The sequence below is a fragment of the Hippoglossus stenolepis genome, chromosome 3 (genome assembly GCF_022539355.2).
Source record: "Hippoglossus stenolepis isolate QCI-W04-F060 chromosome 3, HSTE1.2, whole genome shotgun sequence".
Classification (NCBI taxonomy): domain Eukaryota; kingdom Metazoa; phylum Chordata; class Actinopteri; order Pleuronectiformes; family Pleuronectidae; genus Hippoglossus; species Hippoglossus stenolepis.
The window spans coordinates 19,093,906-19,117,103 of record NC_061485.1 but is presented as its reverse complement, the minus strand read 5'-3'; the positions used below and the strand labels follow the sequence as shown (position 1 = coordinate 19,117,103).

Genomic DNA, 23,198 nt, shown 5'->3' with positions numbered 1-23,198 from the left:
GTTTATTTATCCAACAAAACACACCATTATTCTATGTACTCTGTGCGGATGAAATGAAAGTGTCACAGGTCAATGTGGTGATGAAAATCCCCACATTCCTTTGTGCACGTCTCTAAGTTTGAAGCTACTAAACAACATGAGGAAACTATATCATTGTGTAAAAGTTGAATTCACCATCTTAAAGATACCGTCGCATGTTACAATGTGTGACAGCTGATTAAACTGGTTCCCTGCACGCCCCGCCCCCTACAGGCCATGCCTCTCTCTGGTGGTGTGTTCAATCTCGCGCATTTCAGAGTTGCCATATTTCCCGACGGTCCGTGAAGGTAGCTTGTGCTCTGACTGGTAACCAGCATGGAAAGAAAAGGTAACGTTGCTAACTAAAGCTCAGCGCGTTTCACACACAGCTCCTTTATCACGCGCGCGTTTCCTCCGGGCGTTTCTCCCATCGACGCCTTGTCGTGTCGCCCGTGACACAAGTGTTGGGACGGTCGGTGAAAAGTAAAAGTGGACCATGCGCTCCGCTCTGTGTGTATGTGGGTGGTTACAGTTAGCTAGCTGTAGCCGTCACTAGCATCTGTCCGCGTACAAGTCTGCGCCAAATTCTACATCCAGAGTAAAAAGTGACCCGCACAGTCCGTAAATTCACCAAAGGCTTTACCGGGGACACGTATCATGCACATACAACTGCGTACCGTTCTCTGTGAATAACACTTCAGTCACCGTAGCTGCTAACTAGTAAAAAAAAGCCTCTTATTTGAGGTAACACACCGCCGAGGCTAATTACTCCAGCTACCTGCTAACGCTAGCCAACGAGAGATGCTAATGAAAGCTGGAACTGCGTGTTTGTTTGTTTTACACCTGCAGCCCGGAGGCTCCCCCGCTCCTCTTCACCCAAAACAAGGAACTAGTCCTAAAAACAACAAGCCGACCCCCCCAGAGTCCGGACTGAAACCCGCACGTGAGGTGTGCAGCTTCGCTTGAGTCCGGCTCACACTGTTTTCTCTGTGCTTTGCAGTGCTCGCGATGCAGGCGAGGAAGAAGAGGACAAAGCCCAGGAAGCCTGGAAAGAAGTAAGATGAAGATACTTTACTTTTTCTATTCCCTCCTGAAACACAAAGCAGAGGGTTATGATATTGTCAGTCCACGTGTTTCTTCTCATTGGGATGACAAAAGCAAAAGGATGGGCTAACAATAATCATCACGCTAATTATTGTTATTTATTTTATATTTAAAGGCTGACCTTTTCACCTGAGGGAAAGTTGTGGATTTAAACTCTTCTTTATGAGCAGAGAATGACCGTCACTGAATTAAAAAGCAAAACCTTTTACAAATCTGAGGTCGATCTATACAATGCATACACAATCAATACATACTGAACCTCTGTTGTGTTGCTATTGATTAAAATTACGTTGTGCTTATTATTGATCATGAACATTGCCCTAATCCATAACTTAAACACAAGTAAAAATACACAATACACATAAATACACACACAAATGTACAGAAAATACTTTAAAGAGACATTCAACCATCTTAACAAAGTAACACGGACAGTAAGGGAGTCCTGTATCCCACTGGGATACACTTACAATGGGCTCAAGTAGTTTAAGTGCTTGATTTGACATTATTCAGATTGTTCATAATGAGTCTCTATAGTTGACCTGAGTTGATATTTATGTAGATGTAAATATCTATATACACTGATAAGCCTAACTTGTTTTAATGCTAATGTTGTAAATCTTTTTATTCTGAACCATCAGTAATGTGATTCAAACTGATTTAGTTGTTCATGTTGTTTCATGGCTTCTAAAATTACCCTAATCTGCCACAGCATTGAAACCTTGTACATATTTTAATGTTGTGGCAGATCAGTGTACAGGTACAATTTCATCTGAAGTTAACTCATCAAATAGAAATAATAATAATTATTCTGACTCAAGTCCAGACACCATGCTTTAGGGTCCGTCCTGACATTAAATTGTGACTTTCCCACCTCCAGTAATGTAGAAAATATACATTTTAAATTAATATGAATTGGTTTATCACCACTGTTCTTACTTCTTTTTGGTAGATAATCATCATAATCAAGTGTGTGTGTATATATATTATATGTTATTCCTCTCGTGTGGTGCAGTGGGGGTCGTTCACAATCCAGAAGGTTGGTGGTTCGATCCCTGGCCCCTGTAGTCTGAAGTGAAGATAGTTAACCCCCAGTGGGACCCCTGATGGCTGTGCAGGCGATGTATGAATGGTGAAAAAGTGCAGCTTATAGTAGCGCTGTATGAATGTGTGTGAATGAGGGAATGTGACTTGTACTGTAAAGTGCTTTGATAAGTCAAAAAGACTAGAACAGTGCCATTTAAATAGTCATTTTACCATATAAAGCTGTGGCTGTTCGGATTCAGTGAGATATGCTGTGGACTGCAACTTGGGACCTTTTTTTTTAAATATCATTTTGTAATGGCACCATTTAAAATATGCTGACCTAGCTAATAGTTCTGTTTTGCAGTTTATGCATGGATGTGCACACAGTTCCCTCCGGATTACTGTGATACTGAGGAAATCTTGAAAATGTCATGATTCATAAGACTGTGCATCACTCAGCCGCTGCCCAAGCTGCCAACCCTGCTGATCATCCGGCCAAACTACAATAACCTAACTCCCCATTTTTATCATTATTCATGTTCACCAGCAGTGACAGTGGTGCAGTGCAGCAGCTTTCAGTCGAGAATGCATCATTTCTGTCTGTAACCATCAAGCGAGTGGCAAGCATCCAAGCGTAACTCAACTCCTCAACGCTCTCTCTCTCTCTCCCCCTCTCTCTCTCTCTCTCTCTCTCTCTCCCCCCTCTCTCCCTCCCCCTCTCTCTCTCCCCCTCTCTTGCCCTTCCACCCATCACACGTTCTCCCTCCCACTCTCTTGTGTCAGTCACTTCGTTGTGGCTGCTGTGCTGAGAGAGCATGCAGTAGCCTCTGCTCAGTTGAAGAGCCACAGGAGAGGAGAGAAGGTCCCAGCAGCCTTAGACAAGCTCTTTAGGTGCCATTTGCCTTTGCTGAGTTAGTTTAGTTAGTTAGTTGGTTAGTGGACTCTGGGTCATGTGGCTCCTGGACTGGATCTTCTCCATTAATATCGCTGTGGTGAAGCTAGCCAGCGGCCTCACATGCAAGTGAGTAGTGCAGCATCAACCTGTGTATGCTTGATAACGATTAAGAGATGTCAGTCATGTGGTCTGCTCTGCTTGTTGAACGTGTGGTGATGGGAGTCGGCCAGTTTACACTGAGCATGGCTGACTTATTGATGGCTTGATTCATACTTGATTAAGAAACAGATGCTGACTATACTGTGTGTACCTGACTGCCTGCATGTGTGCTTTTTGTTTGCCTGTGTGCAAGCAAGCAAGAACGTGAATGATGATGTCCCTCTCGGGTTTTCGCTGCCAGCTTTTAAAATAGTTCATAGCCCACCCTGTTTTATTCCTGCATTCACTGCATCACATTTTTTTGCATCACTTCAAACATGAAGCTAGTTGTTTGTGTAACTTTCTGTGCCTCAGATGTAATGTTAGGACTCAGTGTGCACCCAGGAGGCTGAAGAGGAGTAGCCAGTGTTGTACCAGCACCACTGCTCTCTTTTGTATTTTTTTGCTCTCATCTCCTCCTCTTCTCTCACAGCCATAGCTGCGGTTCATTATATAACCAATCAAATCTTTTATCATGTGCAGTTCTTTGTCCTTCTATCTCTCTCTCTCTCTTGCTGTTTTCTTTTTTTCCCATCACATCAGTGGCAGAATTACATAAATATGTGTGTTGATTGTGAAGAGGAGGCAGGTTGCTTCAGGCGATGAATATGTCAGGGCTTCAGCTTTTTGTGCAGAAAGATTTGATTTAGTGAACTAAGGAAAACCTGTAGTGGCTTTACTGGTGCTGTAGTACACAAAGCTGAAGTGTCCTCTTTGTGAATGCGTCTTTCTCTATATAGTATAAGTCATGCAATCTCTGCTCAGGGGGCCTACTGTGTACATGAGACTATGGTCTGAACATGAAAGACACAGCTATCCCTATACAAACCTATATATTACAGCCCCGTGAAAGAGAACATTATTAATGGAACATGTTATTGCCATTATCTAACATGTGCATAGATCATGAGCAACACATTTGGACGTGTGCTATTAGCAGGTGTTGGTAACATAAGAGAAAATGTAAATGTCCAGTTTTGTCGACTCAAATCAGGGACGATGCTAAAGTTTGGCAATGGAGTTATTTTTGGACTTAAAGTTCCAGTGTGTAGGATTTAGGTGAAAGGGATCTATTGGCAGAAATTGAATATAAAATACTCAGTGTTTTTTGTTTTTTTTTACTAGTGTGTAATCATCTAAATTGTACAAATTATTGTTTGCTTTACCCTAGAATGCGCCCTTTCTATTTAAATACTTTATATTTACATCGGGAGCGGGTCCTCTCCACGGAGGCCGCCATGTTTTTTACAGTCGTCCAAACTGGACAAACTAAACACATTTTGAGTTTTTATGACAACTGAAGGCTACCACAGGTTCTTTCAGGTTTGAAAAAAAGGGTGAGGTGAGGGCTATTCAGCTGCAACATGCGACTTCACCACTAGATGTCACTAAATTCTACACACTGAACCTTTAAGTCACTGACCTAGTGTTCAAGTTCAACATGTAAATACAAATTCTCTTGTGATGTCTTGGTCATCTGAAAAAGACTCAACACTTGATTAGTAATTTGCTTTGGAACCTGTGAAAAGACAAATATTTAATTTCAGATTTTTAATGTCAATATCTATATTGTGGCTTTAGGAAACAATATATAAATCAAAGCCCTACAGAGTAATCTGTTGGCCACTGAAATTTGGCCGATATGAGCCTTTCACAGAGGCATTGATATCATGTTTGCCGACATGCACACCCGTTTACACACACATTCATACAGTGTGTCTATGTGCAGCATGCTCTCTGTCACACATCCCTCACACTGCCAGCACAGCGTTCGGGCAAGTTGGGGTTCAGTATATTGCCCAAGGACATTTCAGCATGCAGAATGGGGAAGATTAGGATCCAACCATCGACCTTCTGGTTAGTGGACGTCCTGCTCTACCTGCAGTTCAATACTGTCAAATAAAAGCAGTTACCAGACACTGACATTCATAGAGCTTTTTCAGACATTTTGATTTGTCGTAAGAAAGCAAAGGTACTGATGCCTCAGTTCTGTTGAGTATCACAGTCATGGCGGTGAGCACAGCTTGCACAATAGCTTCAGGCCTTGAAACTGGCCCATTTAAATCAAATTAAGGTGTAATTAATATTATGTATTTAACTGCTTCTCTTGCTATGCAGTTTAAATGTCTGCCATGAAAAATGTCTGCTGTTTACCTCTTACCTTTTATTTTATAAGCCCGCAAACAACCCCTAGATATGTTTATATGTTTTCATCTTTGAACTGTAGCCGGTTGTGAACTGGTGTAAGGAGAAGGGAGCTTTTGAAGTGCTGTCACAGAGCCCAGCAGGTTGGTTAGTAAATACTTCATGTGGGTGAATTGTTCATTAATCCTCTTTCTAAATGTGGCAAATACACACAATTTGTGAATAATAGAGCTGTGGAGTTTTTACCCTCTAACCAAAACCCATCTTGTTTTTATGCTGCTTCGCTATTACTGTTGTGGGGTTTTCTGTTGAACACAATGATTGGAAATGTGGTAGTTCAACATTAAGAGGTACGCTGATGATCACTGTTGTTGTTGCATAATATTCATACATACAGTTCCTTCACATCTCTGCGTCAGACATGAATAAAGGTGCTCCGGGTTGTAGCACAACTACGTAAAATCAATTAAGATAAAATCAGTACAGATAAAAATTGTTTGGTTACAATTTTTCCAGTTAGGTTTTGGTAATTAAACAGATAAAATGCCACTTATTCATAAAGTGCATAAATGTAGACATAAGGGATTTTTAGGCCTTTTACACAGCAGACATTTCACCTTGTCACAGTAGGGCACAGATTTCACTAGAAACTATTTCAATGGGTCTACTGTGTTTTTTCAAGACGCTTTGACAGTTAGCAGAAATGTACAACACCAGAACCCTGACCCTCATAAATAGAAATTAGCCATCAATAATTTTGCAATAGTTGCGCCTATGTTTTGTTTTTTTACTGTGGCATGTTTAAATATCCTCTGTGCTGCTACTAACAGTCCAGATAAAATGTTTTAAAACATGAAAATGAAATCTGATGAGATTGACAGCAACACATTGATTTATTATTTTATAGATGTTTCTAATGTGCCATCTCAGATATCCACACTGTAATTTGCAAGGCTTGCTAAATGTTGGATGAATGAATATTCTGACCATCAGGCTCCATTTCTAGCATCAGAAACACCACACAGACACATCATATTATTCATGTAATGATTAACAAATAGTCAGATTGGAAACAAACAACTCTCAACTCAAACACAAAAACAAATGGCATCATTTATCATTTGAAAATTAAGTTCTGTGTTATCGGAGTATAAGTAACATGATCAATTAAAAAAGGGATTAGATGACTGAATCACTGATAACAAAATAAAATCAGGGTAACTCCAAGTCACTGCCAGAGATGAAAAACTTTTTCCTGGTGTTTAAAGGCCAAATTATTAAGTTCTGAGGGGAAATGAATCTTTTGATTAATAAATCACTGTATAAATGAAGCTATGAGTGACATCAGAGTGATTCAGTAGAGAAGACAGTCAAACATTTGGGCACAGGGCCCTGGTGGTGTTTTTTTTCTTCCTGAAGCTAATCCAATGTGCAACTTAATTTGTCAGATAGAGATCGAGTACAGATTGAAGAACAACCCACATCTGGGACACGCTTGTTAACTGGAGCCTTGTTTTTCAGAGTTTCAGTAGGTTTTGATTCATGCTTGACATCATTAATAATTAATCTTGATCGTTTTGAGCAGGGTACGAAATTGTGACATGAAAATAATGAGTGCACACACAGTCTCAGTAGCAGTGCTGTTTCATTGCAAAAAATAAACTGATGAGTGAAGCACTGTTGGAATGGCAAGCGTGTAGGATGGAGGAGGTGGTGTTGGTGATGATGATGATGGACAGACGAGGAAGGGAAAGAGGGAACAGTGTTGTTTTGGTCAGACAAGGGGGGAGGAGAGGGGTGCTGATGTCGTCCCTCACCTGCAATGCAGTGCTGGGTTGCGTCACCCAATCACGTCCCAGCTGTTGGTGAAGGGGGCTGGGCCAGAGGCTGACGACAGCCAAGGAGAGTTCTCGGTCAGAGAGAGTGAGGGAGGGAGAGAGAGAGAGTGTGAGAGAAAAAGTGAGTGAGTGAGTCGGTGATTGTGCAGCGGTGCCCTGTGCTTCAGGACTACAGCAGTGTCTTCCTCCTCTTCGTTTTCTTCCTCTCTTCGCACACCCCCCTCTTTTCCTCTCCTCTTTGCCTCCACCTACCTCCTATAATCTCTGCGTTTCGTTTATCAACTCTGATCGCTTTCTCCTTCTCCACTCCACTTTCCAGCCCTCTCCCTGCTTTTGTTCTCTCATCCATCATTTTTTATCATTGTGGATGGAGTGAGTGTTTTTCCAATACCTGCACACTCTCCTCTCCTGTCCTTCCCCGCATCACAACCCATGGGTATCCGTGCATCTTGCAGGTAAGAGCACTGTGTGTGTGAGAGTGTGTTTGGGAGCAGGCGTGACACAGTTGCAGGTTATTGTGAGTCATGTCTAGGTGTCTTGAGTGTAGCAAAAGTCCTTGAAGTATCCTGATCAGTGTCCATGTTCTCATCTGAGGACATAGAACTGTCTTGGTGTGCTGCAGTGGAGAGAAAGAACTTGTCCACACGATCTCGAAATGCTCAATCATCCTTTGTGTTTTGGTTTTAAATGTAGTAAGGCTCTTGTTGGTTTTAAAGTCACTTTTAATGTCATGCACATTTGCTTAGCATTTCTCTATATATTGCCCCTTTTCTTCCATGTAGACATTTGTCCCTCCATCTTCCACCACTCTGTCTCTCTATCTCATTTCCTGCTCTCCACTCCGTCAACATTGTGTTTATTCTGGCAACAATATTTAGATCGAGTCCTTCTCCTGGGATCGAAGCGGCACATATTAGTTTTTCAACCTAACCCATCATCACAGGGATTGTAATAACATAAAGTAGTCATTTCATTCTTAATCATAAAGAACTGTGGTGTGATTTCAGGTAGTAAAATACTTTTAGTATTATTCAGGTAACCAAGATATTTTTTTATGAAAACTGTACATTTTGTTCTAGTTTTATTGTAGAAGTGTCTTTCATATATACTCATACTCATACTGTATATCTCCATCACCATCTCACTCGTGAAGCCATCGAAGCCATATGTTGTCATTAATGCAGGTTCTATGTAAAGGAGCCCAAACACAAAGAAAAATTTAAATGCAATGATAAGAATGCATAAATGAACATGGATGTTTGCCAAATAGAATGAATACATGTAAATGCTCTGGTCTTCTTTTCGTGAAGTAAGGTGTAAGGAGTTGCTAGTTTTTCTCTTTTTTCCTCTTTTACTTTTCCTACTTATTATATTTTCATTAGGAATAACATGAACAGATTCAGTAAATTTTTCTTTGCAAAAATCTATTTTATTCTGATCATTTCTAGTTTCCATTGAGAAGATGAAACTGCAGGAAAAACTGGTTTCAGACATGAACTCCGAAGGAAGTCCACAGAATTATATCCAAACTTTCTCCGGAATCTTCCTTTCATACATAAACAACGCAGCGGCAGATTCTCCACACAACTTAGGGCTGGACGAATAAAGTCTGCAGTAAGTCTGGAGGCTCTCATTCGGACATTATCATTCACTCATACAGCCCCTTTGGAAAATGTCGGAGGATGTTCGGAGTTCAATGCCTGTCTGAAAGCAGCTTTATTGTTCATTGTATTTGTTGTTACTCTAAAGCTTGAGCGTGTTCAGTGAGGGGAAATTGAGAATTTGTTATTACTTATGATGCGGACAAGAGGAGATTGACCCAGGTACTGCTACATTTGATCACTGTGTGCAGCCAAGAAAACAAACAAATGTTACTTCTTCTCCTTCACAAAGTGAAGACTTTGTGGGCTGACAAAGATCTTGCAAGAAAGTGCTAAAATTCCTTGAGCCACTGTCTGTCCAAATTTAGACTGAGACTGGAGGCAGCACATTCATCTTTAATCAGCTTAATACTGTAAGTAATGATAGCATTGAATAAACGTTTTTAAAACCTAAAACAAGAGCTCTACAACCTGCTCTTGTGTTGTTGTAGAGCAGAGTGACAAAAAATTGTGAGCATGCCCACTCCAGCAACACCTTTTTTCTTTTTAAGAAGGGAGAGAAAATCCTCACAGCAGATGAGTGAAAATGTAGAAACGTCCTCACAGAATGAACAATCAAAATGGCTTTGTTTCAGCCTCTCTTCTCATAGAAGGATTCCTCCCACACAGGAACCAGACAGATGTATCTGTCGATGGTGGCGCACATTGGTAGATATTCAAACAGACGTTGCGATATTTTCCATCAAACGTTGATAGTGGTCTCTGCATCAAAAGTCCTGTATCAGTCCGACTCTGAGAAACATGATACCTTTTTGATAATTTGAAAACTCATTGTCACAGAAGAAAATGGCCTACTTCATTTGTTAATCTCTGCACCTCTGACCTCAGATCAACACTGTAATGCTTTTTACCCACATGGAGCAGTAACTAACAGCTGAGATCAGCAGGCGGCTAAATATGACACAGCTTTGTAAGCATGGTTTTTGTTAAGATGCAACTAAAGTGGTCCCTCTGCTCAGTCTTAAGCCAATGAACTGATTAGCTCGGCATGCTAATCCTTATGACTTTGTTGTTGTTTGCAAGCAGATCACAACAAAGTGTCCAAACCAATGAGTCAGTTTTTGATTCGTCTTCACCAACAAATAATAGTTAGAGAAGCACTGATATTTCCCTGTAAACAGTTTTCTTAAGAGGGTATCTGGTAAAGTCAGCTGCTTAGGCCTTCTTATAGCTTAGGAGATAATATGACTTGCTTTAATTAGGTCCAAATCCTTCTCAACACCATCACCAGTGTTTCTCTGTTTGACACCAGTGGCCTAAGCTGAAACGCCACGTCTAAATGCAAAGCACGCAGGACTGCTGTAGGCACGACCAGAGTGTGTTCTCTAAGGAATGTAAGGAAAGATGGTGGTGCTGCTGAGGGTAACATCTGTCTGTTGTGCAGGATTTCTTGCTGGAGGCTGTTTGGATGCTACCTTACTTAACTCCACAGTGAAGCATGATCAGCTGTCTGCGGTAATACACTAGCACATTTTGAGAACTCATGATGTTTGGTTAGTAAAGAATTGTGTACGCACAGAAATACTGGATCAGACTAACTTATGTCTTGATTTTGTATTTTATTTAGCCTTGATCTAGTTTATGTACGGCTTTTAGTGTCAATGTGATGACAACATCACAAAACAACGCGCTGACCAGACATTTGGGCTGTTTTGTTGTGTGATTAATAGAAATTTGTGAAAATGAATTTAGTTTTCAGCAAAGCAAGATATTTCTAAATTTAAGGTATTGATACGAAAACAACGCAAACATGATCATGATATGCTCCATGGCACAAATCAAACATGCAAATTAAACTAGCAACATTTGCCGTTCATTGGTAACAGCATGTTAATGTTATTATGCCGACTCTGTCCTGTCAGTAATGAGAACAGACATGTAACATTGTGTAACTATCAAGTAACTTTCGCACTGAGAAGAAAGTGTGGGCGTGTATGTGGGCGCGCTTAATGACGATGCAATCAACTTTTTGGCCTACAGGGGACACTAGCTCGTATCTGTGTCTGATGAGTTGAGAGGTGTCACCAGGGGCAGCATGGGACAACAATTCAGGCCAGGAGTTTGACTCCTTTTCACGCAAAGCACCAGACTAGTAAACAAATAGGCGGCACAGTAACTCTATGCCATCTATCAATGACGTCATTATTGTCAAGTGCCACAAGAATCTCCTTCTCTGTTGACAAGCAAAACAGTGAAAATATGATATTTCCAAGGGCTTTTACTTTTTAAATCTACATCAGAATGTTGTGATTTTGTCAGAGTGAGACTCTAAGGCGGTGAACTGTCATTGATGGTCTGTTTTGTTGCTTGAATTTAAATTTTCCTTTAATTATAAAGGTCTCAATTTATAATTACTTCATTCAGTTCAATTCATTTTTGTATTTTATTTGATTAATTCATTTGTTATCATTAATTCATTCATGCAGGAAGGTCGCTTTTATTTTGAAATCACTCCAACTCATAACTTAATGCTTAGCAACAATGCGCACTGTCTAATGAGTGGGGGGGCTAGTTTGACCGTGTGTTTCAGAGTGGAGGCTGGTTTGACGGCAGTACTGCTGTAGAGTGTGAGTCACTTGACTGACTTGGTCCCTTCCTGGAGAACATGTCGCTTATTTTGCAGTATTTAGCTGCATCTCAGGCAAGAGCTTTTGCCTTCTTTATTCTTTCCCTCTCTGCTCCACCTTTCCTTTTCTTCACATCATGACCTTCCATTTCACCAGCAACTTGTTATGATACTATCAGAAGCAGGTGCATGGCTGCTACGATTTCAGATGGCAGAGCTGTAATATCTTTGGCTGCTATGTGAGTCGCAGGTGACGTCACGTATCCAGGTGGCCCCTCCGGCAGTGCCACTACATCCAGGCGGATTACGCAGAGCATGTCAACAAGAGACTCTGCGCTTTTCTAATCACTCACACGTTGAACGAATCTTTATAAAAACCTGCTGAATTCATATTTAGGTTCATGGATAAACGGGGTGTCGTGTGTAGCAGGAGGACTGCACGCAAAATGTTGGACCTTTTTTAGAATTTGTTTAAATATGTGTCTCCTAAATTTTCGAGCGAATGGTGTGCACATATAAAGCGAATGGTGTGCACATATAAATTGAGCACAAGTCAGCGGGGGAGTGATGAGGGATCACATGCGGCAGGGTAATACAGCAAAGTACAACGATACCGGGTCTGTAATGTGTGTCTGCCATGACCCTGAAGCAGCGGCGGCAATACGTAGAACGTAGTGAAAACACTGTATATTATTGTTGGTCAAGTTATCAGTTCAAGGCAGATCAAATAGACCACCAGGCCACTGGGAAATGTCCTGGTGCTCCTGATGTGTGCAGTCTGCCACTGGGCATCAATGTCATTTTTTGGTTGTGTTGATGTGGAGCTGGTCAGAGACAGACAGTGCCGTTTCTTCTTTCAGCACCATGGACAGCACCCGAGGGTGCTCTCTGTGGTGGTTGTAGTGATGAGCTGCACCTTCACCGTCTGAGGAGCAGCTTGTTTCACTTGTTAGAGTTCCCAGCTTAAATCCTGTGTGAGGTATTTTCATGGAAACAGCCCTTTTCTCTTGTTACCCTCCAATGAGCTGTCCTCTAGGAGCAACCAGAGGACTGGTTTTAATAATTTATTCCGTCATGTTCAGATTCGCACAACACAACCTGCTCATTTAAGCACTGTGGAATCAACATCAGTTATTCAACAATACTATTACTATTTAATGAAATACGATCTTAGTGGAAGGAGTCCCGCTGTTTTAATGCTGTGTAGTTTTGTGGTGGTGCTCCAGCCTCAGTATGAGGGTTTGAAGTAAAACATGTCGCTCCACTCTTGTCTTTGTAACCAGCCATAGGTACTTTTACCTAACGTCTAACTAATTGACAATGCAGATTCATTAGCTTCAAAGTTAACTTTAATTTCTGATTTCAGAAATGTGCTATGATGGAGAGGTGTGTATGTGTAACTGATTCAAAACCATAATGATACTTTAAAGTAGAAAAAGCTGAGTTAAAGTGTAAATGTAGAAAAATAAATCAGATGCTGTGTTTTTATATTGCTTCATAGAGGTAGAAATGGCTCTGCTCTGCTGCAGCTCATCTAATCAGGCCACTTGGCCGATCTGATCCACTTTTGTTCTCCTGTGGGTTTTTTTGTGTCAGCCTGTACACCTGCAGTGCTTAAAGTCCATGTTTTCCACGAGACTGTCCAATAATTCCAGAAATCTCTGTACGTCTCCAGAACCATTCAGCTCATTGCCTTCACACTAAGGAAGTGCAGGGTCAAATTTTATGCAACTTGGACACACAATGCGTTCAACATTAATAAACATTGAATATACAGGTGACCAGTGCTCTGTTGCAGCGGCAGCTGGGACTCATCAGCGTAAGTTATGTTGTCAATCACAACAACAGCAACAACAACAGATTCTCCAGTTCAGGGTTCTAGTTCATGTCGAGCTTTACAGCTTCAGGTTTCCATGGGCTGAGTCTAGCAGCAGGTCTTCACTGGCCGCAGCTCAACTGCTGCAGGTCGGTTTTACAGTTTCAGATAGAAAGCTGCAACCAGCATCACCACAGGCCAAGTACACAGCCCATTCCAAACAGGCAGGTCTACAATGGGCATTGCACTAGTACAGACAAAGACAAAATGTTGAATGTTCTTTTTTCAAAATACACTTGTAAACTAATAAGTAGCCCAGGTGCTGATTACGTGTTAAAAGGAGCTGAGTCATAGATACTCCTGTCAGTCGTCTTCAGGATGTCACAATCCTCAAAAGGATTTGGTTGCTAGAAAACTTCCACATAAAGCTGCCACTATGACTTCTGTGTTACTTATGCTATTGTCACTATAAAGTATTTTTCATGGAGATTGTCAAACTATATTATATTTAATCATTTAAATTGATTATAAGTTTTTGCAGTTTTATTCTTGAAGTTGCTCGAAATATTTAACATAAGGAAAAGGTGATTTTTTTTTTCTTTCCCCTGCCTAGCTAGGGTTACTGTGATTACTAGTAAAAAGTGCTGAGTCAGTGCCTGGATATTGATCTTCAATGTTAATGTCCTGGTGTAACATCTATTATTGCATTGGTACATCAGTGCATAGTTATGGGGGCATGGCTATAAGAGCATTTTATACAGCACAAAAAAGTGTCTCCTAAGTGCTTACACAACTGTTCTGTCACAGAAATGTTAAACAGTCTCCTGATCTCTGCTTACTTGCGCTTTTGGTGAAATAAGAATTTATCCTTTTCTAATATTATCCCTTATGAGTTCCTCTGGATTAAAGCACACTGTACTGCTCTTTGATGCATTTTTTAAATTGAGTCTCTGGGTCAGTACATTTCTTTTATGGTCCTCTCTGCCATTGTTTTTTTCATTAAATCTGACTCTTACCATCCCTTTCTCTGTTTCTCTTCAGACCAGAGCCTCATGGTCGTGGTGGTGGCGGTGGTTCTCAGCCGGGTCAGGCAGACTCTCCCCTCCCAGAGCAGGACGAGGAGATCCTGGGCTCTGATGACGACGAGCAGGAGGACCCCAATGACTACTGCAGGGGTAGGACGTCTCCCATACTGCTTCACTCTTCAGATTATAGACAGTTGAATATAATGTGGTTAGTAGGGCACTGGCATAAAATAGTATATAGTTTATCCTAATTTGTATCAGCATGGATTTAGTGATAATACACAGATGATCTCAGATGATTTTTAATACTGGTTTTTGCAAAACATCTCTGTGCATATTAATATGTTTGAATTAAATCATCTTGTAGTCCAGCTTCGTATATTAAAAACATTGTTTGAAATGACCTGCATGCGTACAAACTGCCCGTCTGTCTGTCTTTGGGTAGGTGGATATCACCATGTGAAAATCGGAGATCTGTTCAACGGGAGATACCATGTGATCCGTAAGCTGGGCTGGGGCCATTTCTCCACTGTGTGGCTGGCCTGGGACATCCAGTAAGTTGCCTCCTCACATTAGAGTTTTAAGGATATATGTGTTGATAGGGCTTATAATACTGCCAGTGAATGTGTTGTGATGAGTAAAATGACAATGAATTTGATGTGTTTTTTCAGGGAGAAGCGTTTTGTGGCCATGAAGGTTGTGAAAAGTGCTGAGCATTACACAGAGACCGCTCTGGATGAGATCAAGCTGCTCAAATCTGTAAAAGCACACAGCCATCATGACGTGAACATTTCCACTCTGACTCATACTCCAGTTTTTATTCAAAATACCATTTTGTGTGTGTGTTTGTCAGGTAAGGAACACGGATCCCAATGACCCCAACAGAGAGAAAGTGGTGCAGCTTCTAGATGACTTCAAAATTTCTGGCATGAATGGGACTCGTATCCTCTTTGAGAATCAAACTTGGCAACAGCTAACAGTTTGTGTGTTGGCAAAATACAGAAATCCACAACCAAATTTCTATTATATGTACAACATTTTTCCCACATTTAAACAGACTAATAATAGTCTAAATGATGGAGCTTGCAGGTTTTAAAAGTAATATCTTGTATATAAACTGAACCAAAATACATTTTACAGTTTTTTTTTTATTTTTTTTTAATTATTATTTGAAGCTCTTTTCAGGCTGTTTGTGGTGCTGTCATTCTGCGAAGGAAGGAAACATTGCAACAATCACAATTGAATTGCTTGGTTTCATTCCATTTCCTCTTGTTGCTGTCTCAGTTTGATGTCCGGGATTCATGATGTGGTTTCATTCCAGACCAAATAACTACTTGGGTGTTGAACATTACAAGGAAAAGACTGCATCATCTCAGGCTGCACATTAATTATTATAATTGTTGTTTTTGTGCATGAAAAGCCGCATTTGTCTGCATCATGTTCAAATATGGACTCGTCTCAGGAAGAGTTCCAGAAGAATGATTGAGTTTGAATACAAACAGTATTGACAAGATACAATTACAGTGTCAGTCATGCAGAGGTTAACATTCTCCAAATTCAACCTTACCGCCACTGATCATGGTTCACAGATGTTCATGTGACATTGGGCTACTTCACTGCGGTGGTCGTCTTTAAGTGTAACAGTCTCTCTCTCTGATGCAGTAACAGTTGCTCCGTCCCTTTCTCTCCCAGAAGAGTAGCCAGATGAGGATGATGAGGATTTGTTGTCTCAGATATCCCCTGGTGCCCATTCATTCTCTGGAAACTTAAGGGAACTGTTGTGATGTTAGTTGAAAGCATGTCCACAGGCATGGAATATCTTGATAGGGCTTGAGTCAAAGCATGAACCTGGAGATGGTATCAGCAATGATGTGTGTCTATAGAAACTCAATGAGGTCAGTTAATCATTTTTATCAACTAGACTTAACTGTCAGTGTCAGGTTTGGCTGCTGGGAAATGTACATATCTGTGTCTCCAGTACCAAACTGCACTTAAATCAGGTTTCCTGCAAAAAATCTATTTTGGCTCTTGATCAGGAATGTTTTTGTTTGTGGAATATCCGATTTATTTATTTAAATAGTCCTTGACTTTGCGTGACCTCAGATGTGTGCATGGTATTTGAGGTGCTGGGATATCACCTTCTGAAGTGGATCATCAAATCAAATTATCAAGGCCTGCCCCTGCCCTGTGTCAAAAGCATCATTCAACAGGTACTGTACAGCAACACAAACACAAGTTTACTGACCAAATCAGAAAACTGGTGGGTCTATGGTTGAGATGTTCCGATACCCTTTTTCCTTTTCCAGTACCGATTCTGATACTTGATACCAATTCATTTAAGAAAATAAAAACTTGTAAAACAAAAATCTTTCTACAATAGTCAATAATACATTTTGATACTCTGTCTAGAAGGACCTAGAAGTTCTAGTTAATTGATTTTGTACTTTTACTCCAGTGGATTTGTCCTACAGCTTCATTGAAAATTTGTAACCATAGCAGGAGACACATGAAAAATTGCTGTACGCTGATGATGCATCTCCGCTGCACCGCAGGTTCTGCAGGGTTTAGACTACCTCCACACCAAGTGTAAGATCATCCACACGGACATCAAACCAGAGAACATCCTGCTGACTGTCAACGAGCCCTACATCAAGAAAATGGCTGCTGAAGCTACACAGTGGCAGAAGAGCGGCGCCGCACCTCCCTCGGGTTCTGCAGGTCACCACTTTTCTTTTTCCTCAGCTCCTCACTAAGCAACCTTTAGAGGTTTGATCGGTGTGTTGCTGACAGAAGAGACATTTGCTATTTAGATTTCTCAGCAGGTCTGTTGCCTTTTAGTGGTTTAGTAGAAATGTTATCGTAATAAGTATTGATTTGACTGTGATACTATTTATACGGGTCATTTGATTTAATCAATTCTACTTAGATTGGACAAGATAAAACAACTGTGTGGTAAGAGTAAGATGCTTATCCACCACTGTGTGCATGTGTGTTACTTGCATCATACAGAAATGTGAGGGTTGTGACTTTAAAGGGATAGTTCACCCAAAAATGAAAAAATTACTATCTACTCACCAGTAGATAGTCTGCACCAGAGGGGTGGGTGTTTGAGTCCACAAAACACTTCTGGAGTCTTAGGGGAAAACTTTGTAGCTGCCGAATCAATACAATTTAAATCAATCGTGACCGCTTCTTCAAACATGATAAAATAACAGAAAAAACATAACATGCCTCCATACTGCTCGTGTGGTGTCATCCAAGTGTCTGCAAGCCCCGACGTCCATATTCGACTCTAAACAAGGTCGTTTACACCGTGTTTTAAGCCTAAAAGTCCATCGGAAGTAGCTAAGCTAGCACGTCCGACGGTCCATGAATGCATCTCGTAGGAAGATATCAGTGGACTTTTAGGCTTAAAACACGGGGTGGATGACGCCATTTTAAGTCGAATATGACTGTCGGGGCTTGCGGACACCACACGAGCAGTATGGACGCATGTTGTGTTTTTTCTGTTTTATTACGTCTGAAGGACTCACCATTGACCAGAATTGTATCGGATTCGGCTGCTTACAAAGTTTACCCCTGGGACTCCTACATTGTTTTGTTGATTTCACCTACCCCTCCACCGGCATAGTGGTGAGTAGATAATGAGTGAATTTTCATTTCTGGGTGAACTATCCCTTTAAGGCACGTGTGTGTTTCTAATAAAAGAGGAGCACTTTAGCTGTTTGACAGTATGAGTCACGACTGGATTGCTTATGGAAATTACCAGCTTGCTCAGAGGAGTGTGTGACTCTTGCTGAGCTGGGTGCTGCTGCAGAGATAATCTATTAGAACAGCTTGGTGTGAATCAACACAGCCACCCGAACAGAATACTAATTATAGAGAGGCGACACGTATGTCGTTCACCACTGTAATCCTCTTATTTTTCCTGTTTCCCACAGTGAGTACAGCCCCACCCCCCAAACCAGTGAGTTATGTTTTTAAACCAAATTCTCCAATGTGACACTTTGTGAATATTGTGAACCAAGTCGTTCTACAAACTCACTCTGTTTTCCTCTTTGCCCAGATGGCCAAAATGTCAAAGAACAAAAAGAAGAAGATGAAGAAGAAGCAAAAGAAGCAGGCAGAGCTGCTGGAGAAAAGGATCCAGGAGATGGAGGGAGGAGTGACACTTGAAGGCTGTGAAGACGAAGACGACGAAGAGACGACGACGACAGAAACCACAGAGGATACGACTTCCTTGGCCGCCTTGTCCACGTCTACCACGCTGCAAGACATCACTAACCACGCCATCACAGGTGAACGACCAGATCCTGTTTCCCATTCAGACGGTGGATAACTTCTATTAGTTCAAATGTTATTATTTAATTCATGGTTTAAAAAATCTGATCTGTAGTGATATGAATTAAACTAAGTCAATTTTTGCCACAGACACGTCTCCCGACCAGCAGCCCCCACAGACGTCAGAAGGAAACGAACAAAAAACGGATTTGGCCGAGGAGGAGAACAAGATGGACGTGAACTACAACGGCATCGCCTCCAAACCGGAGAGTGAGGCCAGCCCGGAGAGCCAGGTTCATGAGACTGAGCAGTCAACAGAGGAGAAAGAGGACCAACAGAATGCAAACCAAGCAGAAAACGACACAGAGGCCAACGACACAGAGGCCAACGACACATTAAGCAACAAAGAAGAGCATCAGACCTGCAATGGTTCACCTGAGGACCCAGACCCGGACACAGACCTGCAGCAGGTCCCCGCCCCCCTCAGCCCAGACTCTGTCACTGTAGAGATAAAGGAAGGCGAGAAAGAGGAGAAGAGGGAAGAAGAAATGGACACTCAAGGGGAGAAAAGAAGGGAAGAAGACGAGAACAGTCAGAACGGTTAGTTAAAAAAGAAACCCTTGTTTTCCTTTGTTTTCAACTATGTAGATTTATTTCATAATTTTTGCATTTAGCATTTGACATGTATGTATATTGGCATTTTAAATTCATTATGTAAACTATAATTCAGTTTTTATTCATTTTTTAAATTATTTTATGTCTTTTATAAGATTATCTATACACTCAACGCTGACATTTAACCTAAAATCCTAACTTGTGATAATGCTATGAATCAGTTTGTAGTATTTTGTAGTAGTTTGTAATTGTGTTGATTGTTTGGTAATAACATATATTAGATATTTAATGATATTATATTATAGGCGACATGAGATAGGCAAACTTGTATTGGACAGAATTTATTTTCAGTGTCATTGTAAAATAATTCAACAGAGACCTGAGAACAGGGGATTTGTACAATCAGGAGGCAGAACAAGGGATTTCCAGGAGTGAATAATTCATGGATCTTGATTTGAGAAAAATAAATCAGGCATATTTAGGCAACTGATATTTATTTGAGTATTTACATTTTGACGTAGCTGGATTGACATCAAGTGGACTATTATTTGGGCCTTGACGGAGGTATGCACTCTGAGTGTTATGCTAGTTAAACTTATAGTTAAAGTTCCTTAACCCTCAAATCTGCTGTAGCAGCATCCTCTCTGACAGAGGTGGGATTATTTTTTTATTCCCAGTTGTGGGTGCAGTGCGCCAGTCCCAGTTCAGTCGGATTCAGTCTGTCGGCTTCTTCCATGTGTCTAACCTTTATTTGGTTATTCTTCCTCACTCCCTCTCCCCTCTTTAACAGGAGCATCGGGCAGTATGCTAGTTAACCCCCTGGAGCCCATCAATGCCGACAAGGTGCAGGTTAAGATCGCTGACCTTGGTAACGCCTGCTGGGTGGTAAGTACAAATATATATTTGAACTTTTTATTTTATAGTAAAGCGCTCTTGAAATGTTTGTTTATTGTGAAGATTCCTGTTGCTTCAAATCTGACTGTACAAGGGTCAAAACACCATCTTATTTTTTATTCTGTGTCCCAACATTTCTCTCTCCTTCTCACAGAACAAACATTTCACAGACGACATCCAGACGAGGCAGTATCGCTCTCTTGAGGTGCTGATGGGAGCCGGCTACAGCACGCCAGCTGACATCTGGAGCACAGCCTGCATGGTAAGACACACACACTCCTGTAGAAATATAAAGAACGATGGCATAAACACTGAATGTAACAGGAAGTGGTAAAGTTAAGTCTGTGGATTTTTATCATAATCAAATATGGTTGTATTATGTTAATTTGACCTATTTCCAACACTATTACCGTGCTCCATGGTTGCACTATCCAGTGTCTGTGTCATGCAGGTTGCTCCATGTGCCAATACAAACACTTAATGCAACAAATCCTGAAGACGTTTCTCTACAGCGTCATCAATGGTCAAAAACTCCACAAGGAAGCTTTACATTCCCCCAGAACATGTTGAGTTTGGTCTCCTCTCTTCATTAGAAACTCATGGTAGATCAGAAGGTGGAAAACATGTCTTTAAAAAGAGATGCACACAACTACTGGAGAGAAATAGGCTGATAAAAGAGAAGGTATTGTCAGTGAAGATCAGATGTTGCTCACCCTCAGAATGAATCTTAAGACAAGACGCACACAAACAAAGAAGAACAAAATAAGAGAGAGATTTCACATGTCTTTGTATTTATTTAAATCCATTACTCTACTTGTTTTTTTTCCTTAGGCTTTTGAACTTGCCACTGGAGATTATCTGTTTGAACCCCACTCAGGAGAAGACTACTCTAGAGATGAAGGTTAGTGTTTGTTTCCCTACGGACGTCTCACTTAAAACCCAAGATATCAGTGTTTAAATACAGGCTAAAGAAAGTGTGAATGCGAGATTAATTTGAGGAAATATACACCGTGACATTTGATCTAATTGCTTTGTCTTCCACTAATGCTGAGAAGTCTTGTTATATTCGATCAGATTTGAGCAAATAAAAAAATCTAGTTCAGTCCGATACTTGTGTTTCACCGCGTGTTTTTCTCTGCATCCCCGTAGATCACATAGCCCTGATCATCGAGCTGCTTGGTAAAGTTCCTCGGAAACTGATCTTGGCAGGAAAATACTCCAAGGAGTTCTTCACCAAGAAAGGTAAACACACCCGCCCCTGTCCCCAGCTGCCTGCTGGAGCTAGTTTTTTCCATTAATTACCTGGACTGTGGTCTGATTTGTCCCACTGCTGTTTATTATGAACAGAAATTATCACAGATCCCTGACATCATGTTTTCAGCTCTTGTTTTATTGTAGAGCTTGTTAATTGTTGTTAATATTGCACCTGAACACCTGATTGGTTTGAGCGCAGAACTTGCAAATCAAATTATTATTCGTTCATAGAAATAATCCAGTTGATTTATTTCAACCAAAAACACTATTACACAAACCATTATTTTGTATATTATATAATACCTGTGAACACCCTATATACTAACTGTGTACTTGAATATTTCCACCCAGGTGACCTGCGTCACATTACCAAGCTGAAGCCGTGGGGTCTGCTGGACGTCTTGGTAGAGAAGTACGAGTGGACGAAGGAGGAGGCGCACTCGTTCAGCACCTTCCTCCTGCCCATGCTGGACCTGGTGTCTGAAAGGAGAGCCACAGCGGCCCAGTGCCTCTCCCACCCATGGGTTTCATCCTAGAGGCCACTTGTGCACGCGACCGCCCTCCGATTGTGAGGGGGATGCATTAGGCTTAAAGTTTCTGGGCTTGAAAAATACACACTAGTGTCTGCGAGAGCCTGCATCACGCCTGCGTCCTCCTGTCATGGATCTCCGAGGCTCCCTACACACATTTGAAATTATCTTAACAGCTAAAAGAAGACTGCTGCCTAGTCTTTGTCCTGTTATGGATTACACTGGTTATAGAAGGAACTTGAGGGCCTCTCCTTATATTTCTGGAATTTTTTTTTTTTTACTTGCTGCAGGGGACTCATTGACTTTGCTTTGTTTTTTTGTTTTTTTGCTTCTAACTCAAACTCTTTCTCTGCAGCACATTACTCTCTGTACTTTTAGCTATAGATAATGAATTCTGTTGGATTTTAAAAGAAATTTGCACTTGTCTACAAAAACAGAAACAAAGATCGCCATGAAAGCCACATGCTGTTATCATTCTGATCATCGATTAGCCCATTAGACCCATCTTTGTTTGCCAGTCATCACGTTAGCCGTGCCAACTTTTATGCTTTTGGCTGTCAACTGTGTGCAAAGTGCTCAGAATTAATAACTGCATAGTGCAAACAGGCATGTAGAGCAACTAGTAACCCTCTCCGCACTGGTAAATTAGCTTAGACCTCAAGAACCTTTTGTACATTTGTATACAGACAGCAGCACCGGAGTAGTAAGCGTACGTTCCATACGTCTCATCCAGAAATCCCACTGCGTATCGTAGGACTTGTTATAGATATTCTTTTTCAATTCAGCTTTGTCTCATCCTGGTACAATATAATGCGATTCGTTTGCCACATGCATGAACAAAAGACGGTACACTGGATGCTGTTTCATACCTGGATCGTTTTTTTACTTAATAGTTGCTTCATACACCATAACCCATATTACCAGTGACAGTCCATGTGAATCCTCATCCTGTGTGAACAGTGTACCAAAGAGTCGGCCTTTAATCTCTCCCTACTCACACTGTTAGCTTTGTACGGTGTTTTCTGGAGGAGGTTCTCAGCAGTGACTATTGACGGCAGAAGCTACAACGGTAAAACATTTTTTTTTTAAGATACTTTTTAGAAGAATGTCCAGGTGATTTCCAGCCATATAAAAGTTTAGCTTCCACTGTCTCCGCTGCACATGGAGGTGATGAATTGGAAAATACGATTGTACTTAATATTGATGCTGTAATGAGGCTTCAGACCCATTTTTCTTATTTTTCTACAAAATCTCTCCTTACCATGTCTCCCCTCTTCATTTTGTTGTCAATTTTTTCTGTAGGTAATAAGAATAAACATTTTTCAAGATCTA

At 41.0% G+C, this 23,198-nt stretch overlaps 1 protein-coding gene across 5 annotated transcripts; it reads left to right on the top strand.

Annotated features, from left to right (window-relative positions):
• The first annotated feature begins 263 nt into the window (after positions 1-263).
• srpk1b (SRSF protein kinase 1b) lies at positions 264-23,198 on the top strand. Of its 5 annotated transcripts, none has more exons than XM_035152151.2 (16): positions 264-367; positions 1,019-1,073; positions 14,309-14,442; positions 14,738-14,846; positions 14,964-15,051; positions 15,146-15,233; positions 16,396-16,502; positions 16,845-17,010; positions 18,234-18,259; positions 18,359-18,623; positions 18,724-19,173; positions 19,979-20,073; positions 20,237-20,344; positions 20,914-20,983; positions 21,232-21,324; positions 21,688-23,198. In XM_035152151.2, the coding sequence occupies exons 1-16, from the start codon at positions 355-357 to the stop codon at positions 21,870-21,872; spliced, it is 2,052 nt and encodes a 683-aa protein (XP_035008042.1). In that variant the 5' UTR covers positions 264-354; the 3' UTR covers positions 21,873-23,198. The 5 variants fall into 5 exon arrangements, with proteins under 5 accessions (XP_035008042.1, XP_035008043.1, XP_035008041.1 ...); XM_035152152.2 differs by lacking the exon at positions 264-367 and adding an exon at positions 467-490; XM_035152150.2 differs by lacking the exons at positions 264-367; positions 1,019-1,073 and adding an exon at positions 2,954-3,169.

What these genes read in the sequence shown, in the direction of transcription:
- srpk1b (XM_035152150.2), top strand. Translation starts at nt 3,099, where the DNA reads ATGTGGCTCCTGGACTGGATCTTCTCCATTAATATCGCTGTGGTGAAG. An exon ending in TTCTGGCATGAATGGGACTC is followed by an intron (nt 15,234 to 16,395) that starts GTATCCTCTTTG and finishes GCGTGACCTCAG; the next exon opens with ATGTGTGCATGGTATTTGAG. An exon ending in ACCTCCCTCGGGTTCTGCAG is followed by an intron (nt 17,011 to 18,233) that starts GTCACCACTTTT and finishes TGTTTCCCACAG; the next exon opens with TGAGTACAGCCCCACCCCCC.